The sequence below is a fragment of the Desmodus rotundus genome, chromosome 2 (assembly GCF_022682495.2).
Source record: "Desmodus rotundus isolate HL8 chromosome 2, HLdesRot8A.1, whole genome shotgun sequence".
Classification (NCBI taxonomy): Eukaryota; Metazoa; Chordata; class Mammalia; order Chiroptera; family Phyllostomidae; genus Desmodus; species Desmodus rotundus.
Genome location: NC_071388.1, coordinates 105,671,176 through 105,692,033, shown reverse-complemented (window position 1 = coordinate 105,692,033; position 20,858 = coordinate 105,671,176). Strand labels below are relative to the sequence as shown.

The window sequence follows — 20,858 nt, the reverse complement described above, 5'->3', positions numbered from 1 at the left end:
GGACCCGCTGATCAACGGCCTGGCTGCCTGCCAGGGACCACACCTAAAAGCACCGGTTCTGAACAACTCCTACCTAGCCCCTGCGAACAGAGCCCTGCAGGGCCTACTGCCTCTCTAGGACAAAGGCAGAATACCCAGCAGAGGGGAGCTGCAGGGATAGACACTGGATTCCCTGGAAAGACTTGACCCAGTAGGGCGCTGAACTACCCCATAGCAGCACCGAGAGCCCCTAACATCTAAGAAAGCAAAGAGCAAGAAGGGGGAGTGTGAGCTGCCCCTAACTGGTGCAACTCAAGGACAGCACAACTGGTGAACTAAAGGCCTAGTGGGGAGCTGAAGGACCCTGAGAAACTGGACTGGAGACTGAACAACAGCGAAGAGTGTGGCTCAGGAAGGGAGAACAATGAAACCAATCCTTCCAACCACCCCCTACCATTTCACAGACAGGAAGACCAGCAGAACTAACCTGACTGGTTTAAAGCCAGTGGAAGACTTTTTTTTTTTTTCTTCTTCTTTTTTTTTCCTTCCTCCTTTCCCCCTAAATTCCTTCTTTTCTGTCCTTCTTTCTTTTTTTATTCCTTCCTCCTTCCATCCTTTACCTTTTTTATTCCTTCTTCCTGCCGACTTGTATTTATTCTTTTGTTTAACTTTTGTTAACATTCCTTCTTACCTTGCCTCCGATCTTTCCTTCTTCCTTCTTCCTTCCATCCTTTCCTTTTCTATTCCCTTTTTCCCTCCTTCCCTTCTTCTTCCTCCCCCTTTCTCTTTTTCCCACAGGTGAGGCAATAAAACCTGGAGTGCTGAAAAGACCAGAGTTAGATGGTGTTACACCCATAAACGTCAGCTCAAGACCAGTGAGCACAGGAGATTAAGGAGACAGCACCACTGAAATCCCACTGGCATTCTACCATAGAAGTTCATACCATAAACCCAGGGAGTCAGAATAGATCAATTTAAGAAGCAGAGGCTAACAAGAAGAGTCTCACAAACAATGGGAAGACAAAGAAACAATCCCCAAATGAAAGGAGAGGAGGAAACCTCAGAAAGAATGCTAACTGAAAAAGAGGCAAGTCAACTATCAGATACTCAGTTCAAAGCAATGGTTATCAGGAAGCTCACTGAGCTCACAGAGAACTACCAGAAACTACAGGGAAACTACAATGAACTCACTGCAAACTATATCAACATGAAAAAGGAAACAGAAACTATCAACAAGGGCCAAGAGGAAATGAAGAATACAATTTCTGAATTGAAGAACACAGTAGAAGGAATCAAAAGCAGACCTGATGAAGCAGAGGATCGGACCAGCGAGCTGGAAGACAAAGTAGAAAAAAACACCCAGAAAGAGTAAGAAAAGGAAAAGAGGCTCAGAAAGAATGAAGAGGGATTAAGGGAAATGCAGGACAACATGAAATGTAACAATATCCGTATAATAGGAATACCAGAAGGAGAAGAAGAACAGCAAGGGATAGAAAACCTGTTTGAAAAAGTAATCATGGAAAATTTCCCTAATCTGAGGAGAGAAAAAGTCACAGAAATCCAGGAAACACAGAGAGTCCCAAACAAAAGGAACCCAAAGAGGCCCACTGCAAGGCACATCATAATTAAAATGGCAAAATTTCAAGACAAAGAGAAGATCTTAAAGGCAGCAAGGGAGAAACAGGAAGTAACATACAAGGGAGCCCCAATAAGGTTAGCAACTGACTTCTCAATGGAAACGCTCCAAGCCAGAAGAGAATGGAAAAAAACATTCCAAGTAATGAGAACCAGAGGCCTGCAACCAAGACTACTTTACCCAGCAAGGCTCTCAATCAAGAGAGAAGGCCAAATAAAGAGCTTCCCAGACAAAAGAAGTCTAAAAGAATACACCTCCACCAAACCAGTTCTGCAAGAGATGCTAATGGGGCTGCTTTAAGGAAAGGAAGGAAAAGAGAAAGAGAGAGGAACACAGGTAGGAAAAATGGCAATGAATAACTACCTATCAATAATAACCTTAAGCGTAAAAGGATTAAATGCTCCAATCAAAAGAGATAGAATGGCTGAATGGATAAGAAAGCATGACCCACACATATCCTGCCTACAAGAGACCCACCTCAGAATAAAAGACCTACACAGACTGAAAGTGAAGGGCTGGAAACAAATTTTCCAAGCAAACAGACAGGAAAAAAAAAGCAGGGGTAGCAATACTCATATCAGACAAAATAGACTTCCAAAGAAGGGCCATAAAGAGAGACCCAGAAGGTCACTTCATAATACTCAAAGGAAGAATCCACCAAGAAGACATAAACATTGTAAATATATATGCACCCAACATAGGAGCACCCAAATACATAAAGAAAATCTTGGAGGACTTCAAGAAAGATATTGACAGCAACACAATTATAGTAGGGGACGTTAACACCCCACTGTCAAAGATGGACAGATCTTGCAAACAAAATATCAATAAGGATATTGTGTCACTTAACAATACCCTAGATGAAATGGATTTAACTGATATATAGAGAGCTTTTCATCCCAAAGAAACAAAATACAGATTCTTTTCAGGTGTACATGGAACATTTTCAAAGACAGACCACATGATAGGACATAAAGAAAGCCTCAACTAATTCAAGAAATTTGATACATATCAAGTATTTTCTCTGACCACAAGGGACTGAAACTAGAAACCAACCCCAAAGGAAAAAACCCAAAACACTTCAAATCATGGAGACTGAATGGCATGCTATTAAACAATGAATGGGTCAAGAACGACATTAGGGAAGAAATCAAAAACTTTCTGGAAACAAATGAAAATGAACTCACAACAACCCAAAAGCTATGGGACACAGCAAAGGCAGTCCTGAGAGGGAAGTTCATAGCAATACAGGCCTATCTTCAAAAGATAGAAACATTTCAAACAAACAACCTAACCCTACGCCTACAAGAACTCAAGGAACAACAACAAAGACAGCCCAGAGCAAGCAGAAGGAAGGAAATAACCAAGATCAGAGCAGAGTTAAATGACATAAAGACTAAAAGCACAATTCTAAGGATCAATGAATCCAGGAGCTGGTTCTTTGAAAAGATAAACAAAATTGACAAGCCTTTAAGTAGGCTTATCAAGAAGAAAAGAGAGAGGATCCAAATAAACAGAATTAGAAATGAAAGTGGAGAGATTACAACTGATACCACAGAAATACAAAGGATCGTAAGAAATTACTATGAAGACCTGTATGCTAAGAAATTTGAAAACCTAGATGAAATGGACACATTTCTAGAAAAATATAATCTTCCAAAACTGAATGAAGAAGCAGAAAACCTGAACAGAACAATAACAGCAGACGAAACTGAAGCAGTCATCAAAAAACTCCCAATGCACAAAAGCCCTGGACCAGATGGTTTCACAGGAGAATTCTACAAAGCATTTAAGGAAGAAATAACCCCTATCCTTCACAGACTATTCGAAAAAATCCAAACTGATGGAAGACGCCCAAACTCTTTTTATGAAGCTAGTATCATCCTAATCCCAAAACCGGATAAAGACACAACGAAGAAAGAAAACTTCAGGCCAATATCGCTGATGAACACAGACGCTAAAATTCTCAACAAAATATTGGCAAACCGCATCCAGCAATACATTAAAAAGATCATACACTATGACCAAGTGGGTTTCATCCCAGGGATGCAAGGATGGTACAATATTCGCAAATCAATAAACATAATACATCACATAAACAACAGCAAAGACAAAAATCACATGATCATATCAATAGATGCGGAAAAAGCGTTCGATAAGATACAGCACCCATTTCTGATAAAAACACTCAGCAAAGTGGGAATAGAGAGAGAATTCCTCAACATAATAAAGGCCATATATGAGAGACCTACAACCAATATCATACTCAATGGACAAAAACTTAGAGCTTTCCCACTAAGATGAGGAACAAGACAAGGATGCCCTCTCTCACCACTCCTATTCAACATAGTATTGGAAGTCCTAGCCACAGCAATCAGACAAGAAAAGGAAAGAAAAGGAATCCAAACTGGAAAGGAGGAAATGAAACTGTCACTGGTTGCAAATGACATGATCGTGTACATGGAAAATCCTATAGACTCCACCAAAAAACTACTCGACCTAATAAATGAATTTGGCAAAACAGCTGCATACAAAGTCAATACTCAGAAATCAAAGGCATTCCTGTATACCAACAACAAAACAGCAGAAAAAGAAATCAGGAAAAATTCCCATTTGATATAGCAACAAAGAAAATAAATTACCTAGGAATAAACCTAACCAAGGAGGTAAAAGACCTGTACTCAGAAAACTACACAACACCGAAGAAAGAAATTAAGGAAGACACAAACAAATGGAAGCATATACCGTGTTCATGGATTGGAAGAATTAACATCATCAAAATGGCCATACTACCCAAAGCAATTTATAGATTCAGTGCAATCCCTATTAGAGTACCCATGACATACTTCACAGATATAGAACAAACATTTCAGAAATTCATATGGAACCACAAACGACCCCGAATAGCTGCAGCAATTTTGAGAAAGAAGAACAAAGCAGGAGGGATCACAATACCTGATATCAAACTGTATTACAAGGCCACTGTCATCAAAACAACCTGGTACTGGCATATAAACAGGCACACAGACCAATGGAACAGAACAGAGAGCCCAGAAATAAACTCAAGTCTTTAAGGTCAATTAATATTTGACAAAGGAGGCAGGAGCATAAAATGGAGCAAAAACAGCCTCTTCAACACATGGTGTTGGGAGATCTGGACAGCTACGTGCAAAAAAATGAAACTCGATCACCAACTTATGCCATACACAAAAATAAGCTCAAGATGCATAGAAGACTTAAATATAAGTTGTAACACCATAAAAGTCCTCGAGGAAAACATTGGCAGGAAAATCTCAGACATTCCACGCAGCAACATCCTCACAGACATGTCCCCTAAAGCAAGGGACATAAAGGAAAGAATAAACAAATGGGACCTCACCAAAATAAAAAGCTTCTGCATGGCTAAAGAAAACAGCACCAAATTACAAAGAGAACCCACAGTATGGGAAAACATATTTGCTAATGATACCTCAGACAAGGGCCTGATCTCTAAAATATATAAAGAACTCACACGACTCCACTCCAGGAAGACAAACAACCCAATTAAAAAATGGGCAAAGGACTTGAACAGACTCTTCTCCAAGGAAGACATACAGAGGGCCCAGAGACATATGAAAAGATGCTCAGCATCACTAGCCATCAGAAAGATGCAAATTAAAACCACAATGAGGTACCATCTCACACCAGTCAGAGTGGCCAACATATACAAATCCACAAACAAATGTTGGAGAGGATGCAGAGAAAAGGGAACCCTAGTGCACTGTTGGTGGGAATGCAGACTGGTGAGGCCACTGTGGAAAACAGTATGGAATTTCCTCAGAAAACTAAAAATGGAACTGCCCTTTGACCCAGCAATTCTGCTGCTGGGATTATACCCTAAGAACCCTGAAACACCAATGCAAAAGAACCTGTGCACCCCAATGTTCATAGCAGCACAATTCACAATAGCCAAGTACTGGAAGCAACCTAAGTGCCCATCAGCAAATGAGTGGATCCAAAAAGCATGGTATATTTACACAATGGAATTCTACGCAGCAGAGAGAAAGAAGGTGCGTATACCCTTTACAACAACATGAATGGAACTGGAGAGCATTATGCTAAGTGAAATAAGCCAGGCGGTGAGGGACAAATACCATATGATCTCATCCTTAACTGGAACATAATCAATAGAAGAAAAAAGCAAACAAAATATAACCAGACATTGAAGTTAAGAACAATCTAACAATGGGCAGGGGGGACTGGGGAGGGGACAGTGAGGAAAGGGGACTACAGGAACTACTATAAAGGACACATGGACAAAATCAAGGGGGAGGGTGGAGGTGGGGGAGGGATGGGGGGTTCAACTGGGGTGGGGTGGAGGGATGGGGAGAAAAGGCACACAACTGTAATTGAATAACAAAAAAAATTAAAATTATTAAAAAAAACCCCATTAGTTCAATTGTGTTTCCATTTTTGAACATTGCAATGGTTTCCCATTGCCACTTAAAATAAAACCCTACTCCTTATCCTGGCCTGTAAGGTTCTAAAGGATCTGGCCCCTGCCTACTTCTCCCTCCATCCTAACTAATACCAAACCCTCTTTGCTCCCTATGTTCCAGCCTTCTTCCGATTCCTTAAAAAATAGGCTCACTCCCACATAAGGGCCTTTGTACTTCCTCTTCTATCGCAGACACTTCTCCTAGCTTTAAATGACTGGCTTTTTCTTACTCTCCAAATGTCCTCTAGTGGCTAATGTCACTGATCCCTGGATCCTTATCTCCCTCTCATTGCCTCATTTAATATTTTAATAGCAACTATCGCTATCTGAAAATACCTTGTGATTACAAAGTAATTGTAAACAGGAAGGTCAGAGAAGGCCCCTCAGAAATGACATTTGAATGGAACCAGTTGGTGTTCAGATAGAAGAAGTATCAAGTGCGAAGGACTGAAGGCAGGCATGACCACGGTGTACACAAACAGTAAGGTTAATATTATTGGAGTAGAGTGAGCAAGGGAGGGTAACAAGACCATGAGGTCAGAGACAAGCAGAGGCCATATCATACAGGAATTTAGAGGCTTCGGTGAAATAGTTTGGATTTTATTCTAACTGTGCTGGAAAACCAAAGGAAGGTTTTGAGCAGAGGAGTAATGTTATATAATCTACAATTTGATTTACAGTTATAAAAATCACTTTGCTGAGTAGGAAATCCATTGTAAATGGGTAAAAATGGAAATGAATAAATAAGCTGAGAGGTTATTGCAACAGTCCAAATAAGAAACTATGGAGGTAGCAGTGGACATGAGAAGTGTATTTTAAAGGAAGTATTGACAAGGCTTGCTGATGGATTATTAGGGATAAGGGAAAGAATCAAGGATAACTCCTAGATTTTTGGTTGGTACATTTACAATAACCTGTGGGGAAGGAACAGTAAATCGGCAGGTCTGCTTTGGATATGTTAATTTCAGTTCTGGGTGTAGATGTTGAGTAAGCAACCTAATTTATATCTCTGGGCCAGAGGTACAAATTTAGGAGTTATCAGCATATAGATGATATAAAGCCATAGGACTAGGTAGAGTTACTCAGGAAGAGAATGAAGATGAAAACAGAACCAAGGATGTAACCCAAAAGCACATAGGGACTGAAGACTGATTCCCAGATTTCTGGTTTGGAAAAATTGAATGAACATGATATCATGTACTGAAATATCCCTACCTGAGTGAATGAGAAGAATTGAAAGAAAAAAAAAAAAAAAAAAGGCTGAGAAAGTCGAGATATGAGAAGAATTTGCATTGGCTATGTTAAGTCTTAACTTTATATAGGACACCCTAATAAAACTGCCAGTATACAGTTATACATATAGTTCTACAGGAGGTAGGTGTAGTTTGGCGAAACACATCTGCAGTCATCGAATAGCACTTCAAAGCAGGAGAATGGGTGCAATCACACAGTAAGACCACGCAGAGAGGAGAGTGCTAACAGCAAAAATCAGTGGAACAAAATTTATACCTGAGAGATAGAGGAAGATGAACCCACACATTAGAACTGTTTAACATCTCACTGCTTTCAGAAGTCTAACTGCCACAGCCAATTAAAGAAAAAGAAACTTGGGATAAAAGGCCTTGAGGCCTTGAATCTGAGATGACTCTGATAACTACTACAGCTTTGTCTTTAGTTCTTCAACTTTTGTGGCTCCATTTCTTAATAGTGATAATATTTGCCATATTCTATACCTGGGAGATACTGTGAGACCAAATAAGCTTGAATGAAACAGTTGCAATAAAAAAGTCATGACAATTACAAACTATTATTAGACAATTCCCTGTGGGTCAGTTTTTCTATTCATTCTTTTAGAATAGCTACCATGAAAGAGACCATAAATAAATCTAATATACTATTATTTTTATTAACAAGTCTCATAGAGGAAGAGAGGAGGAACGATAAGTATTAATAAGCTAATTTTACATTAAAGTAAAGCATAGTGAGCTCCACATTGAGCCTGAAAGATTAAATCTGTACACCAACTTCCTAAAGTGAGCACTTGTATCTTTTAGAAAAGTCGATGTTACTTTAAAAAATGTTAATACAAAGTATGCTTGCACTACTCTCGCGAAGTGAAAAAATTCATTGGTACAAAACCAGGTTGATTCAGTTAAGACAAACATGGTCTCTTCATTTATACTCTTTATTACGTAATTAAGGGAGACTAAATGTCCTTGTGTGGCCATCAAGTAGAAATGAACACAACTGCACCCAAAAAATGAAAGGATATTAAATATTCCATTGGCTTAACGTCAGTTTTGACTTTGTGTGCTAAGTTTTCAGTTTACGAAATCGGGAAGCAATTGTTTCAACTGATAGTTCAAGTGCAATACTGATACCAGCCACCTATTTCTTGTTGGCAGTGGGATACAATAAAAAGAGAACACACACAGGAGTGCCCTGCCTCCCAGTGCTCCCGCCAGGCTAGGGTGGGAGGAGGCGGGCTTCCGGGGGGTGGGGGGGGCAACCTGTGGGAGGGTGGTGACCTGGTGGGGACGGCAGCCACCAACCTCTTCCCCACTGCGGGGCCACACTGGGTCATACTCTCTCTTACGTTTGCAGAAAACAAGCTTGCACAACTGAAAAAACATTAGATTGTCTTCATGTTTTGGCAACATCCTGTGCATTGTGTGGACGCTGTGGCCGACCCCAAGGCTTTCCGACTACAATAACGGACTGGGACTGGATGGTCAATACGAAATCGGTCCGATCTTCAGAATGGCCTGCGGTTTCACTTGGAAGGAAACAAACTGCCTTTTCTAGCAACTAGCCTTCCTTCTACAGAATCATGGGTAGTTCTGGGTCGAAACGTGGAGCAAAAATCCCAATTTCTGCGTAAGCGATCATAAATAGTAAAAACTGGCGAAGTCCACGGCTCAAGTCCCTCATCTAAGGAAGTAAGATAGTGAGCGCAATGCCGCGCCCAGGCAGTGAGGAGAAGGCCGCCCCCGCGTGCGGACACGCTTGCGCGGCGCGGGGGCCAGTCCCCTCAAGCCGTCCCGCAGGCACCCAGCGACGCTTCGCGTCCTTCGTGGCCTGAGGGAACGGAGCGAGTCGGCGCCACAGAACGCCTACGGAAGAGCCGCGGCCGGGGCCGCGGGCACCGGGCCGGGAGGTGTGGCTGGGCGGGGAGAACACGCGAGGGGACGGCGTGGGCCCAGGATGGCCAGCCGGCCTACCTGCCCAGCTCCCGGAGGGCGGGGATCATGGACGCCAGCTCCAGGCCGGGCTCGCCCATGCTGAGGAGGCGCGGCGCTCGTCCACGACGCAGAGGCGGGCTCGCGGCGTCTCCACCGACACCGTCGGAACAGGAAGTCTCGGCGCCCGCCCGGGCCCAGTCTCCTGCCGGAAGCCGCGGCGGGTCCGTGCGCCAGGTCCCCTGCATTTCCGCGGCGCCGTGCGCGGGCGGGGTCGGCACCGGACGCTCTCGGGGCCAGTTTTCCTGGCGGCTTCCGGTGGTACCTGGAGCACCGGCGGTACTCGCCGAGAGTCTGGCGCCTCGGGGACCTGCTCTATTACTCCGGCCTGGGAGGCTCAGCAAAAGACGACCCGGAAGTGAGCAAAGGGGCCTGGAGGGCACCCAGGCTGCACTCCTAGTATCACGCGTGTGAGAACGGAGATAGCTACTTTGTGCCAAGTCCAAGACTAGACCCCTGGTGTTAGGTTTCTCCTGTTCCTCCCACTCTCTTGCCAGCCTTTCTGAGACACGGGTGCAAAGGAGTGCTGCTCCCAGTCCTTTCTGTTTTCAGCAGATTTTTTTCAACTTGAGGTCACTTAGGTTTCCTTGAGGATTCTCCTAACCTTTAATATTTAAAAAGGGGATTGAATTGTATTAATAGGTGTCTCACCAAATCAGCAGCAGTACTGTGTTGACACCTTAACAAGCATCTAAAGTGAATCAATGAGTTCTGGCTGTAGACATTTTCTAGCTCAACCCAATTTGTGTGTATTCAAAAGATAGCCATCATAAGAGACTGTTAACATGTCAATGTAACAGGGTGCAGCCAAGAGAGGGCCCCAAATAGGAATGTGTAATGGGGTCCAGAACTCAAGGTGTCCAGGAAATATTAGAAAAAAGTATATAGGATGTCCTCACCCCCACAAGCCTGAGCTGGGGGAAGGGACACATGGAGCAGGACCATTCAGAGCTGTTTTGTACACCAACAGCTGTGCAGCTAAGCTCTGGCATGGTCATTTAACGCATCTATAACCTTTAACTGGTTTCATGGATATGTTAAATAGCTGTGGCCACGCTCGTCAGGGAGATGGGAGTGACTTCCACCCAGGATGTAACTGGGAAGCAACTTCCCCTGGTTACAGCGCCTGCGTGAGAGCTTGGAGATGATTGGCTCCTTGCCATGGGGCCACACCTGCCCGGACTTACTATGGCAGCCCAGTAAAGCTGGAAGAATAGGGGGATGCTGGCAGGTGTAACTGATTGTAGGAGGGGTCGGAAATGGGGCTGCAGAGGAAGATTGGCACTAGGATTTAAACCCAGGCACGGCAGCCAAACCTGAGAGAGGACCCCATGGCAACGACACAGCTGATGTTGCGGGGAGCCTGAATCACAGACTTTTACTTCTTTTCCTGAGATACGGTACCCCAGACTGGGCAGAGGGAGAAGGAAGGACTGTGTGCATCTGTGGGTATTCTAAAGGACTTTGGTATTTTAATGAAGACATTAAGTCATTACTCTAAGTCTGTATAACTTTTAAATAAATAATTCCTTTCCTTTTCACCAGTCTCTGGCATTGAGAGACGCCTTTCCTCTGGCGGTGGGCAAGGCAAACCTAGAAGGTGGGAGGGGACCGCCCCCCCAGAGAGAAGGGGGGAGGTCCTTTCCGTAATAGCATTGTTCACCCCCGCCCCGTCTGTTCTGTAACATCAACAGTATGCATTTATTCAGGCAAAGCCATGCAGTGTACTTACATTTGTTCTTTGGTACATGAGTGTTGATACAGCATCTTTAAAAAATCAAAGTTATGGAATGAAAGCCATATGTGCTCCTGCCTCACGGATTTTGCATTTGCTGTACCCTTTACCTTGAGCTTGAACACCCTCTCTCATTGCCTCTCTTCAGATATTTGCTGAAATGCCACCAGAGAGCCTCATAGAGACTAGCACACTCACACTGTTTTCCCCCATCTGCTTTATTTTTCTTCATAGCACTTAGAACCGAATGGTATATTGCATACTATTTTACTGACTATGTCCTCCAATGAAAATATAGGCTCCTAGAGAGCACGGTCCTGCTTCAGTCACTGTTTAGATAACCCAGGACCTAAAACAGTGCCTGGCACATAGGTGTTCAGTAAATACCTGCTAAACAGTTGAATGATAGAGTGGAGAGAACATATGATTAGGAATTAGAGGCCCTGCACAAGTTCTCATTCCATCTTAGCAACTCTGTTACCTAGGTAAAGTTACTTAACCTCTCTGTACTTTAGTTTTTCATCTATAAAACGGAATTAAAAATATCTACCTCACAAGATTACGGTAAAGATTAAATAGGAGGTGGTAGAGTCACACTAGACTATCATTTCTTAGTTAAAATGAATGAAGTATGCAACACATGCCAACCAAGATAAATCCTGAAAGCAATGCTGAGGGAAAAAGGCAAATTGCAAAGGAATACATAAGAGTACATCACATACATACCATTTTAAAACCACAAAAAAAGACTCTGGGTTATGTATACATACATATATGCTAAAATGATAAAAACAAGGTTGGGAAGGATATACATCAATTCCAGAGAAGATGTACCTCTGGAAAAGGCAACAAGGGAATGAAATTATGAGGCTTCAGCATATCTGTGAGGGATTTCTTTTAATAGGACATGAAATAATCATGACAAATTTAACATCTGTTGTATGTGGGTGATTGTTATATTACTGTTTGTATCTATATGATCAAGATATCCCAAAATGCATTAAAAATACACTTTTAAAGCTTAAATTGAAAAACAGTTTATCAACTAAAAAGTAACAAGTGTTGGATATTATTTTTGGACCAAATGAAGAAAGATTATAAAAGTTACAATATTATATGGTAGGCAATAGCTGAATAGCATTGTAATTCTAAGAGAGAGGATTAGAACAAAAATTAGAACAAATTGGGACTCCAATTTAATTCAAAAAGGTATTTTTGTACAAGGTATTGTGTTAGGTACTGTGACACAATGATGAGGAAGACAAAGTCAGTTCCAAGTATGTACAATCTGTGGATGTAGAAAGGATATAATAACCCCCAAAATTTAAAGCAGTGCAAATCCAATGAATGCCACAAGAAAGGTACAAATAGCATGCATTGGAAAAATAGAGGAGGGAGAGGTCATTTTCTACTCTGCTGGAGAGATGGTAGATCAGGAAAGGGTTCAAGGAGAATGTGGCACTACATCTGAGTGATAGGGGAACTCAAGAGCTAAGACTTTAGCTTCAGTCATGGTTGATAGGCTTAAATGAGCTTTATATTCCATATGTCTACCTTCCAAATGAATTTTTCCCTTGAATTATTCCAAGGCAATTTAACTTTTTAGTTTTGTTTAACTTTTTATTATGGGAGATTCAAATATATACAAAGTAAACAGATAAAGAACCCCCTATGTTCATTACCCAACCTCAACATTATCAGCATAAGGCCAGTCTTTTTTTTTTAAGAAATTATATTTTGACTTCTGATCAAGATGGAGGCATAAACATGCTTCCCCTAATTGCATAACTACAGCAAAAATTACAACTAGATTAGAAAATTAGTATCACTCAGATTCATCAGAAAATCAAGCTTTGGAAAATCAACAACCAAGGATTTAAAGAAGGTACATTCATCCAGACTAGTAGAAGGAGCAGAGGCGTGGAGCAGCATGGAAAGGCAGCAGAGTGGGAAGTCCCACATTCACTTGTTGTGGATAAAAATCAGGAGAGATGCCTCAGAAGCAAGCAGATCCCAGCCCCAGACCATACCACCTAGCCCAGGATTCCAGCACCAGGAAGGTAAATCCCCAAAACTTTTTTTAAAAAATGTTTATTGTTATTCAATTACAGTTGTCTGCATTTTCTCCCCATCCCTCCACCCCATCCCAACTGAACCCACCTCCCTCCCCCGCCTCCACCCTCCCCCTTGATTTTGCCCATAACTTTTGGCTGTAAACACCACTAGGGGTTGGAGTGGTGGAAGAAACTGTAGGTTTCTCAGGAGTCTCCTCTTAAAGGGCTCACAAAGGTCTCAGGACTTATGCAGACACACCCACCCTGGGATCAAGGCAAAAGCTGGAAGGGTGCAAGTGTCACATGGGGAAAGTGAAGTGACTCCAACTGGGCGAGTGCCAGGAGACAGCTTCCTGCTGGGAAAATCTCCAGAGGCCAGGCAGTAGCATTGTCCCCTCTCCAAGCCCTACTCTACACAGAGCCACAAAGCAGTGAAACAGGTTGCCCCACTTCATGATTACCTAAGGCTCCACCCCACACAATTTACAGGTGCCTTTTCTACAATACACCACACTACTAAGACAGGGAGTCAAATAATTAGGTAGAGTCAGCTCTACCTAACACACAGAAATTGTATTTTATTGATTATGCTATCACAGTTGTCCCAATTTTTCCCCCTTTGCCACCCTCCACCCAGACCCAACCATTCCCTCAGGCAATTCCTACATCGTTGCCCTAGACCGTGTGTCATGCCTATATGTTCTTTATTTTTAAAATATATTTTATTGATTATGCTATTACAGTTGTCCCATTCCCCCGCCCTTTATTGCCCTATGCCCTGCACCACACCTCACAACCAGCATTCCACCCCCCCTTAGTTCATGTCCATGGGTTGTACGTATAAGTTCTTTGGCTTCTCCATTTCCTATACATTTCTTAACCTCCCCTGTCTATTTTGTACCTACCATGATGCTTCTTATTCCCTGTACCTTTACCCCATTCTCTCCCCTCTCCCACCCCTCCCCACTGATAACCCTCCACGTGATCTCCATTTCTGTGATTCTATTTCTGTTCTAGTTGTTTGCTTAGTTTGCTTTTGTTTTGGTTTTAGGTTCAGTTGTTGATAGTTGTGAGTTTGTTGTCATTTTACTGTTCATAGTGTTGATCTTCTTTTTCTTAGATAAGTCCCTTTAACATTTCATATAATAAGGGCTTGGTGATAATTAACTCCTCCAACTTGACCTTATCTGGGAAGCACTTTATCTGCCCTTCCATTCTAAATGATAGCTTTGCTGGATACAGTAATCTTGGATGTAAGACCTTGCCTTTCACGACTTCGAGTACTTCTTTCCATCCCCTTCTTCCAGCAAGATTTCTTTTGAGAAATCAGCTGATAGGTAGTCTTATGGGAACTCCTTTGCAGGTAACTATCCTTTTCTCATGCTGCTTTTAAGATTCTCTCCTTGTCTTTCATCTTGGGTAATGTAATTATGATGTGCCTTGGTGTGTGCTTCTTTGGGTCCAATTTCTTTGGAATTCTTCTGACCTTCCTGGACTTCCTAGAAGTCTATTTTCTATGCCAGATTGGGGAAGTTCTCCTTCATTATTTTTTCAAATAAGTTTTCAATTTCTTGCTCTTCCTCTCTTCCTTCTGGCACCCCTATGATTTGGATGTTGGAATGTTTAAAGATGTCCTGGAGGTTCCTAAGCCTCTCCTCATTTTTTTGAATTCTTTGTTGGGAGCCGTCCTGCCTGGTTTCAGGGACTGTAGCCTCATTGATGGACAAAAATGTCCCATGGCTAGAGCTGAGTGAAAAGGCCTTGGGGACGTGAGCCACTAAGGAGACAGAACATTTCCTCCTGGCAGGAGCATAGCCCCTGCCTCCCTCGCTTCACCCTGCTTGTCCCTGAAAGACGACTGGTTAGTCAACAACGGGTAAGATCCCTCAAGGGAGGGACAACCTAATCCAGGCACAGCTGTAAAAAGGGCCATGAGGGAAGGACTTAGGAGACTATAGCCAAGGGGCAGGAAAACCCTCACCCCTCGGCTTTGTCAGAGCCTGAGTCCTCACTCTATCTGTAAGAAGGCTCCTAATCTCTTGGCTGCTTTGCTCCCCACGCCTGACTCAGCCTGAAAACAATGCCAGAAGCAGCTGCCGCCTTGTACTGGAATGGACTGCTCCCAAGGGCAAATCAGGCCTGATAAAGAATGTACATTGTTTCCTTTGAGGCTTACTCTACCTATTGATTACCCTGTTGATGTCTGAGCTCAGATCCTAGGTTGGTTGTGAAACTCCCTACGTCATGATACATGCCTCAACAACCTTCTGGCGTCAGCAAATCTTACCAACCCTGCCCAGAGACAATCCCTGTGTTTCTTCAATTATTACTTGTAGATGATGTCAGTTTTTCATTACTGTAGCTTTTTAGACATTGATTGATGAGCTTCACATGCATACTATGTATCTCTGTGTTAGCTGAACTCAGTAAATACCCAGGGAAAAGGGTACTCAAGGCTCTTTTCCTCTGAGAGATTAGCCAGCCTTTTCTCCCCAAGCAGATCTTGTCTTGGAAGTCTCATTTCATCTGCGATGGCGGGGAGGACTCCGCTGGACTGAGACTCCCACAATTCTTGTTTCTTCATTCTGTTCTAGTTGAATGTTTATTTCTTCCTTCTGCTCCAAACTGTTGATTTAAGCCCTGGTTTCCTTCCCTTCACTGTTGGTTCCTTGTACATTTCTCTTCATTTTACTTCGCATAGCCTTCACTTTTTCCTCCATCTTACAACCATACTCAACCATTTTTGTGAGCATCCTGATTACCAGTGTTTTGAACTCTGCATTGAACAGGTTGGCTACCTCTTCATCGCTTAGTTGTATTTTTGGAGGTTTGATTTGTTCTTTCATTTGGGCAATATTTTTATCTCATCACACGTGTTATATAGCAAGGGGCAGAGCCTTAGGTATTAACTAGGGTGAGGCAACCCACATCTCTGCATTCTGATGCTGTATGTGGGGGAGGAGTCCAAGAGGCAACAATGCTGCTTGCTCAGCTCTCTGCCAGCTTTCAGTCACTTCCTCCACTACCCACAGGCAAATTTGGCCCTTCTGGTGCTGATTCCAATGTGTGTGTGTGTGTGTGTGTGTTCTAGGACCCTGTAGGTCTCTCCAATGAACTCTCCTGTGAGGCTGGGAGTTTCTTCTGCTGCCACGAAACCCACAGGTTTAAACCGCCAGAGGTTTTGAGGCTTTATTTCCCTGCTCTGGAACCCTGGGTTGCGCAGTCTGTCTCACTCCCCAGTTGTTCTTCCTGGTTATCTGCACACAAAAGTGGGACCGCCCAGTTCCCCAGACACCACCTTGACTGCACAGTCCTCCAGCGGCTGCCTTGCTGCACATCCTCTCTGCCCTGGCTGCTTGTCTCCGCCCCTCCTACCAGTGTGGATGAATGTTTCTTCTTTAACACCTTGGTTGTCATACAGTTCGATTTTCGGCAGTTCTGGTTATTTTTTGTTTTTAAATTTGTTGTCCTTCTTTTGGTTGTGAAAGGAGCCGAAGTGTATCTACCTACACCTCCATCTTGGCCAGAAGTCATGCGTATCCATGCATAAATGTTCTTTTCTACTCTTATTTCCTATGTTGTATTTTACACCCCCATAATTATTCTTTAACAACCAAATTGTACTTCTTAATCTCTTCAACTTTTTCGCCCATCCCCCACAGCCCCTTTCCATCTACCAACCATCAAAACATTCTCTGTATCTATGATTCTGTTTCTGTTCTTGTTTTTTTATTTTGTTTACTTTGTTTTTCGATTCAATTGTTGGTAGATATGTATTTATTGCCATTTTATTCATATTTTTAACTTTTTTCTTCTTAAAGGAGACCTTTTAATATTTCATATAGTACTGTTTTGTGGTGATGAATTTTTTTAGCTTTTCCTTGTCTGGGAAGATCTTCATCTGTCCTTCAATTCTAAATGATAGCTCATCTGGGTAGAATAATCTTGGTTGTAGGTCCTTTCTTTTTATCACTTTGTATATTTCTTGCCAACCCCTTCTAGCCTGCAAAGCTTCCTTTGACAAATCAGTTGACAGCTTTATGGGAGCTTCCTTGTAGATAACTAACTGCTTTCCTCTTGCTGCTTTTAAGATTCTATTTTGGTATTTAACCTTTGTGATTTTAATTACGATGTGTCTTGATGTGGGCCGCTTTATTTTCATCTTGTTTGGAACTCTCTGTGCTTCCTGGACATGTATGTCTATTTCTTTCACCAAGTTAGGGAAGTTTTCTGTCATTATTTCTTCAAATAGATTTCCATTTCTTACTCTCTCTCTTCTCCTCTGGCAACCCCATGATGTGAATATTAGAACACTTGAAGTTGTTCCAGAGGCACCGTACACTACCCTCATTTTGTCTGGATTCTTTATTCTTCTTACTGTTCTGGTTGGTTGGTTTATGCTTCATAATATTCCAAATTGTTGATTTGACTCATGGCTTCATGCACTGTACTGTAGATTCCCTGTAAATTGTTCCTCATTTTATTTAGTGTATCTTTTGTTTCTGGCTGAGTCTTTTATGCTGTTGAGGTTTTCACTAAGTCCATTGAACATCCTTATAACCAGTGTTTTGAACTCTGCATCTAGTAGCTTGCTTGTCTCCATTTTGTTTAGTTCTTTTTCTGGAGTTTTGTCCTGTTCTTTCATTTGGGCCATGTTTCTTTGTCTCTTCATTTTGTCAGCCTCTCTGTGTTTGTTTCTATGTATGAGGACAGCTGCTACATCTCCCAGGCTTGGTAGAATAGATTAATGTAGTAGGTGTCCTGCAGGGTCCAGTGGCACAGCCTCCCCTATCACCCAAACTGGGTACTTGAGTTACTCCCACTATGTGGACTGTGTACACCCTCCTGTTATAGCTGAGACTTTTTTGCTGTTGGCACATCCAAGGTCAGCCACCACCTGTGTTTTATATGGGGTCACACAGCATTAGCTACAAAATGATCTGCAGATGGCTGCTACTTGTGCTGGGCTTGGAGGTGACCAGGTGAGGCCAAGGTGTGAACCAAGGCCAACTGCTGCTAATGCCAGGCCTGGGGCACCTTAGTGAGAGGTACAGAGCTTACTGGCTCCAGATGCCACTTGTTTCAGAGAACTTAGGAAAATCTGAAGCGTATGCCAAGACAAGCCATTTGTATAGAAAAGCTACTGTAAACAACTTGGGTGGGCCTGAAAGTTGGGTTGGGCAGGGCCTCAGGAAATCACCAAGGTGGGGCAAACAGTGTGAGCCAGTTTGATGGAGTCTCAGGTATTGCTCCCACCTGTTGGCTCAGTTGTTCTGTGGTAGGAGGGCTCTGAAAAGGAACAGTGGCCTCTGCCAACACTTCTGTCTGGGAGAAACCTTCCCCCCAGCTCTTGCTCTGATGTTGGACAATTATTGATTTCCTCCCCATGTGTTTCTGGTGCATTTTAATCTGCTGCCCTGACACTGGAGCTCAGAGGGAGTGAATCCAAGTAAGTCTGTGCATGGGCCCTTTAAGAGGAACTGCCTGAGACTCAAGCAGTTTGTCTTCCACAGCCCTTAGTTCCAGCTAGTTTTTACAGCCAAAAGTATGGTGACTCCCCCTCCTGGCACTGGAACTCTGGGCTGTGGAGGCTGGTGTGGGACTGGGATCCTTCACTCCTGAGATATACCTCTCAGTTTTTATCTACCACATGTGGGTGTGGAACCAGCCCATTCTGCAATCCACCTCTCCTATCAGTCTCAATATAGTTTCTTCTTTAACTCTGTAGTTGTAGGACTTCCATTCAGCTCAATTTCAGATGGTTCTGAGTGATGGTTGTTCTATAGTGTAGTTGTAAATTTGATGTGGTTGTGCAAGGAAGCTAGCCAGGTTTACTTGTGCCACCATCCATCTTGACTGGAAGTGGCCAGTCATTTTCATTTAAAACTCCCCTACCCTATTTCTCCTGTCTTTGATTGGATTATTTTAGAGAAATAATAAACCAGTCAAAGAAAGACAAATACCATATGATTTCACAAGAAACCTACAGCCAATATCATACTCAACAGGCAAAAACTAAAAGCTTTCCAACTAAGATCAGGAACAAGATAAGATTGTCCGCTTTCACCACTTCTCTTCAACATAGTATTGAAAGTCGTAGCCGCAGTGATCAGACAAGAAAAAGAAATAAAAGGCATCCAAATTGGAAAGGAGGAAGCAAAACTGTCATTGTTTGCAGATGACATGATAGTGTACGTGGAAAATCGTATAGACTCCACCAAAAAACTAATCGACATAATAAATGAATTTGGCAAAACAGTGAGATACAAAGTCAATATTCAGAAATCAAAGGCATTTTTGTACACCAACACTGAAATATTGGAAACAGAAATCAGGGGAAAAAATCCCATTTGATATAGCAACAAGGAAAATAAAGTACCTAGGAATAAACCTAACCAAAGAGGTAAAAGACCTGTACTCAGAAAACTACACAACACTGAAGAAAGAAATTAAGGAAGACACAAACAAATGGAAGCATGTACCATGCTCATGGATTGGAGGAATTAACATCATCAAAATGGCCATACCACCCAAAGCGATTTATAGATTCAATGCAATCCCTATTAGAGTACCCATGTCATATTTCACAGATATAGAACAAACATTTCAGAAATTTATATGGAACTATAAATGACCTCAAATAGCGGCAGCAACTTTGAGAAAAAGAACAAAGTAAGAGAGATCACACTACCTAATATCGAGCTGCATTACAAGGCCACTGTAATGAAAACAGCCTGGTATTGGCATAAGAACAGACACATAGACCAATGGAACAGAATAGAGAACCCAGAAATAAACCCAAATCTCTATGGTCAATTAATATTCTACAAAGGGAGCAGAATCATATGTGGAATCTAACAAACAAACCAAACTAACAAGCAGAACAGAGACAGACTCATAGATGGAGAACAGATGACAGCCAGTGGGGATGGAAGTTAGGAGGTGGTGGGATTAAGTAAGAAGGAAAATGGACTCATGGAGATAGACAACAGTGTTGTGATTGCTGGGGGCAGGGAGATATAAGGGGACTAAATGGTAATGGAAAAAATATAATAAAGATTATATATATTTTTAAAAATCTAGGCAGTCTAGCTGTGCAAGTTTCATTTTAATGCATTGGATTTATTTACTTCGTTTGTGGCATTACATCAAGATTTTGCTGTATAATTAATATAAAGTAAATACTAAAATGGAAACCTTTTAAAAATTAGATAAAAATTACAATTTTATAAGTTCATTTGTTCACCTGAATGAACTTCAAAATATACCTCCTTGGTACACACACACTCAATAATTTGCACATTAAATAATTTTAATAATTTTTAAAAGTATTATTTTTAATAGTTTATATATTTAATAATTTTTAACAGGTAGCTCCTAGTCAATGCTGCTCTCATTTGGAATTGTTCTACACAGCAGACAGAGCAGCCTTTTCAAAACCTGAATATATTTATGCAATTGCCCTGCTTCAGTAACTTGACTGTGTATTGAATATCGTCAGACAGATTAATGGGTAAAAAGGGGCATGTGTCTCTTGATTTTCATTGGATAAAGTCTCAAATAACATATGCACATAACCACAAGTCAACATTCTGAAACTAAGTGAAGCAGAATAAATGATCCTGTATAGCCAAATTGCACAAATACAATTTTCCCATTTAGTAGAAACACTGAAAAAAAAAAAAGACATTACAAAAAGACATCTAGTTCTCAGAGGGGAACTTGTAATACTTGAGAA

The 20,858-nt window shown here is 42.0% G+C and overlaps 1 protein-coding gene across 3 annotated transcripts in view; it reads right to left on the bottom strand.

Annotated features, from left to right (window-relative positions):
- ATR (ATR serine/threonine kinase) overlaps window positions 1-9,972 on the bottom strand; it is a 134,575-nt gene extending 124,603 nt beyond the window's left edge. Inside the window, exon 1 of one of the 3 annotated variants that reach the window (XM_053918513.1) lies at window positions 9,314-9,972. In XM_053918513.1, the coding sequence (XP_053774488.1) occupies window positions 9,314-9,519 (206 nt within the window). In that variant the 5' untranslated portion in view covers window positions 9,520-9,972. The remainder of the gene's footprint in view (window positions 1-9,313) is intronic. The other 2 variants (XM_053918511.1, XM_053918510.2) reach the window with 2 other exon arrangements.
- Between the last annotated feature and the right edge of the window lie 10,886 nt (window positions 9,973-20,858).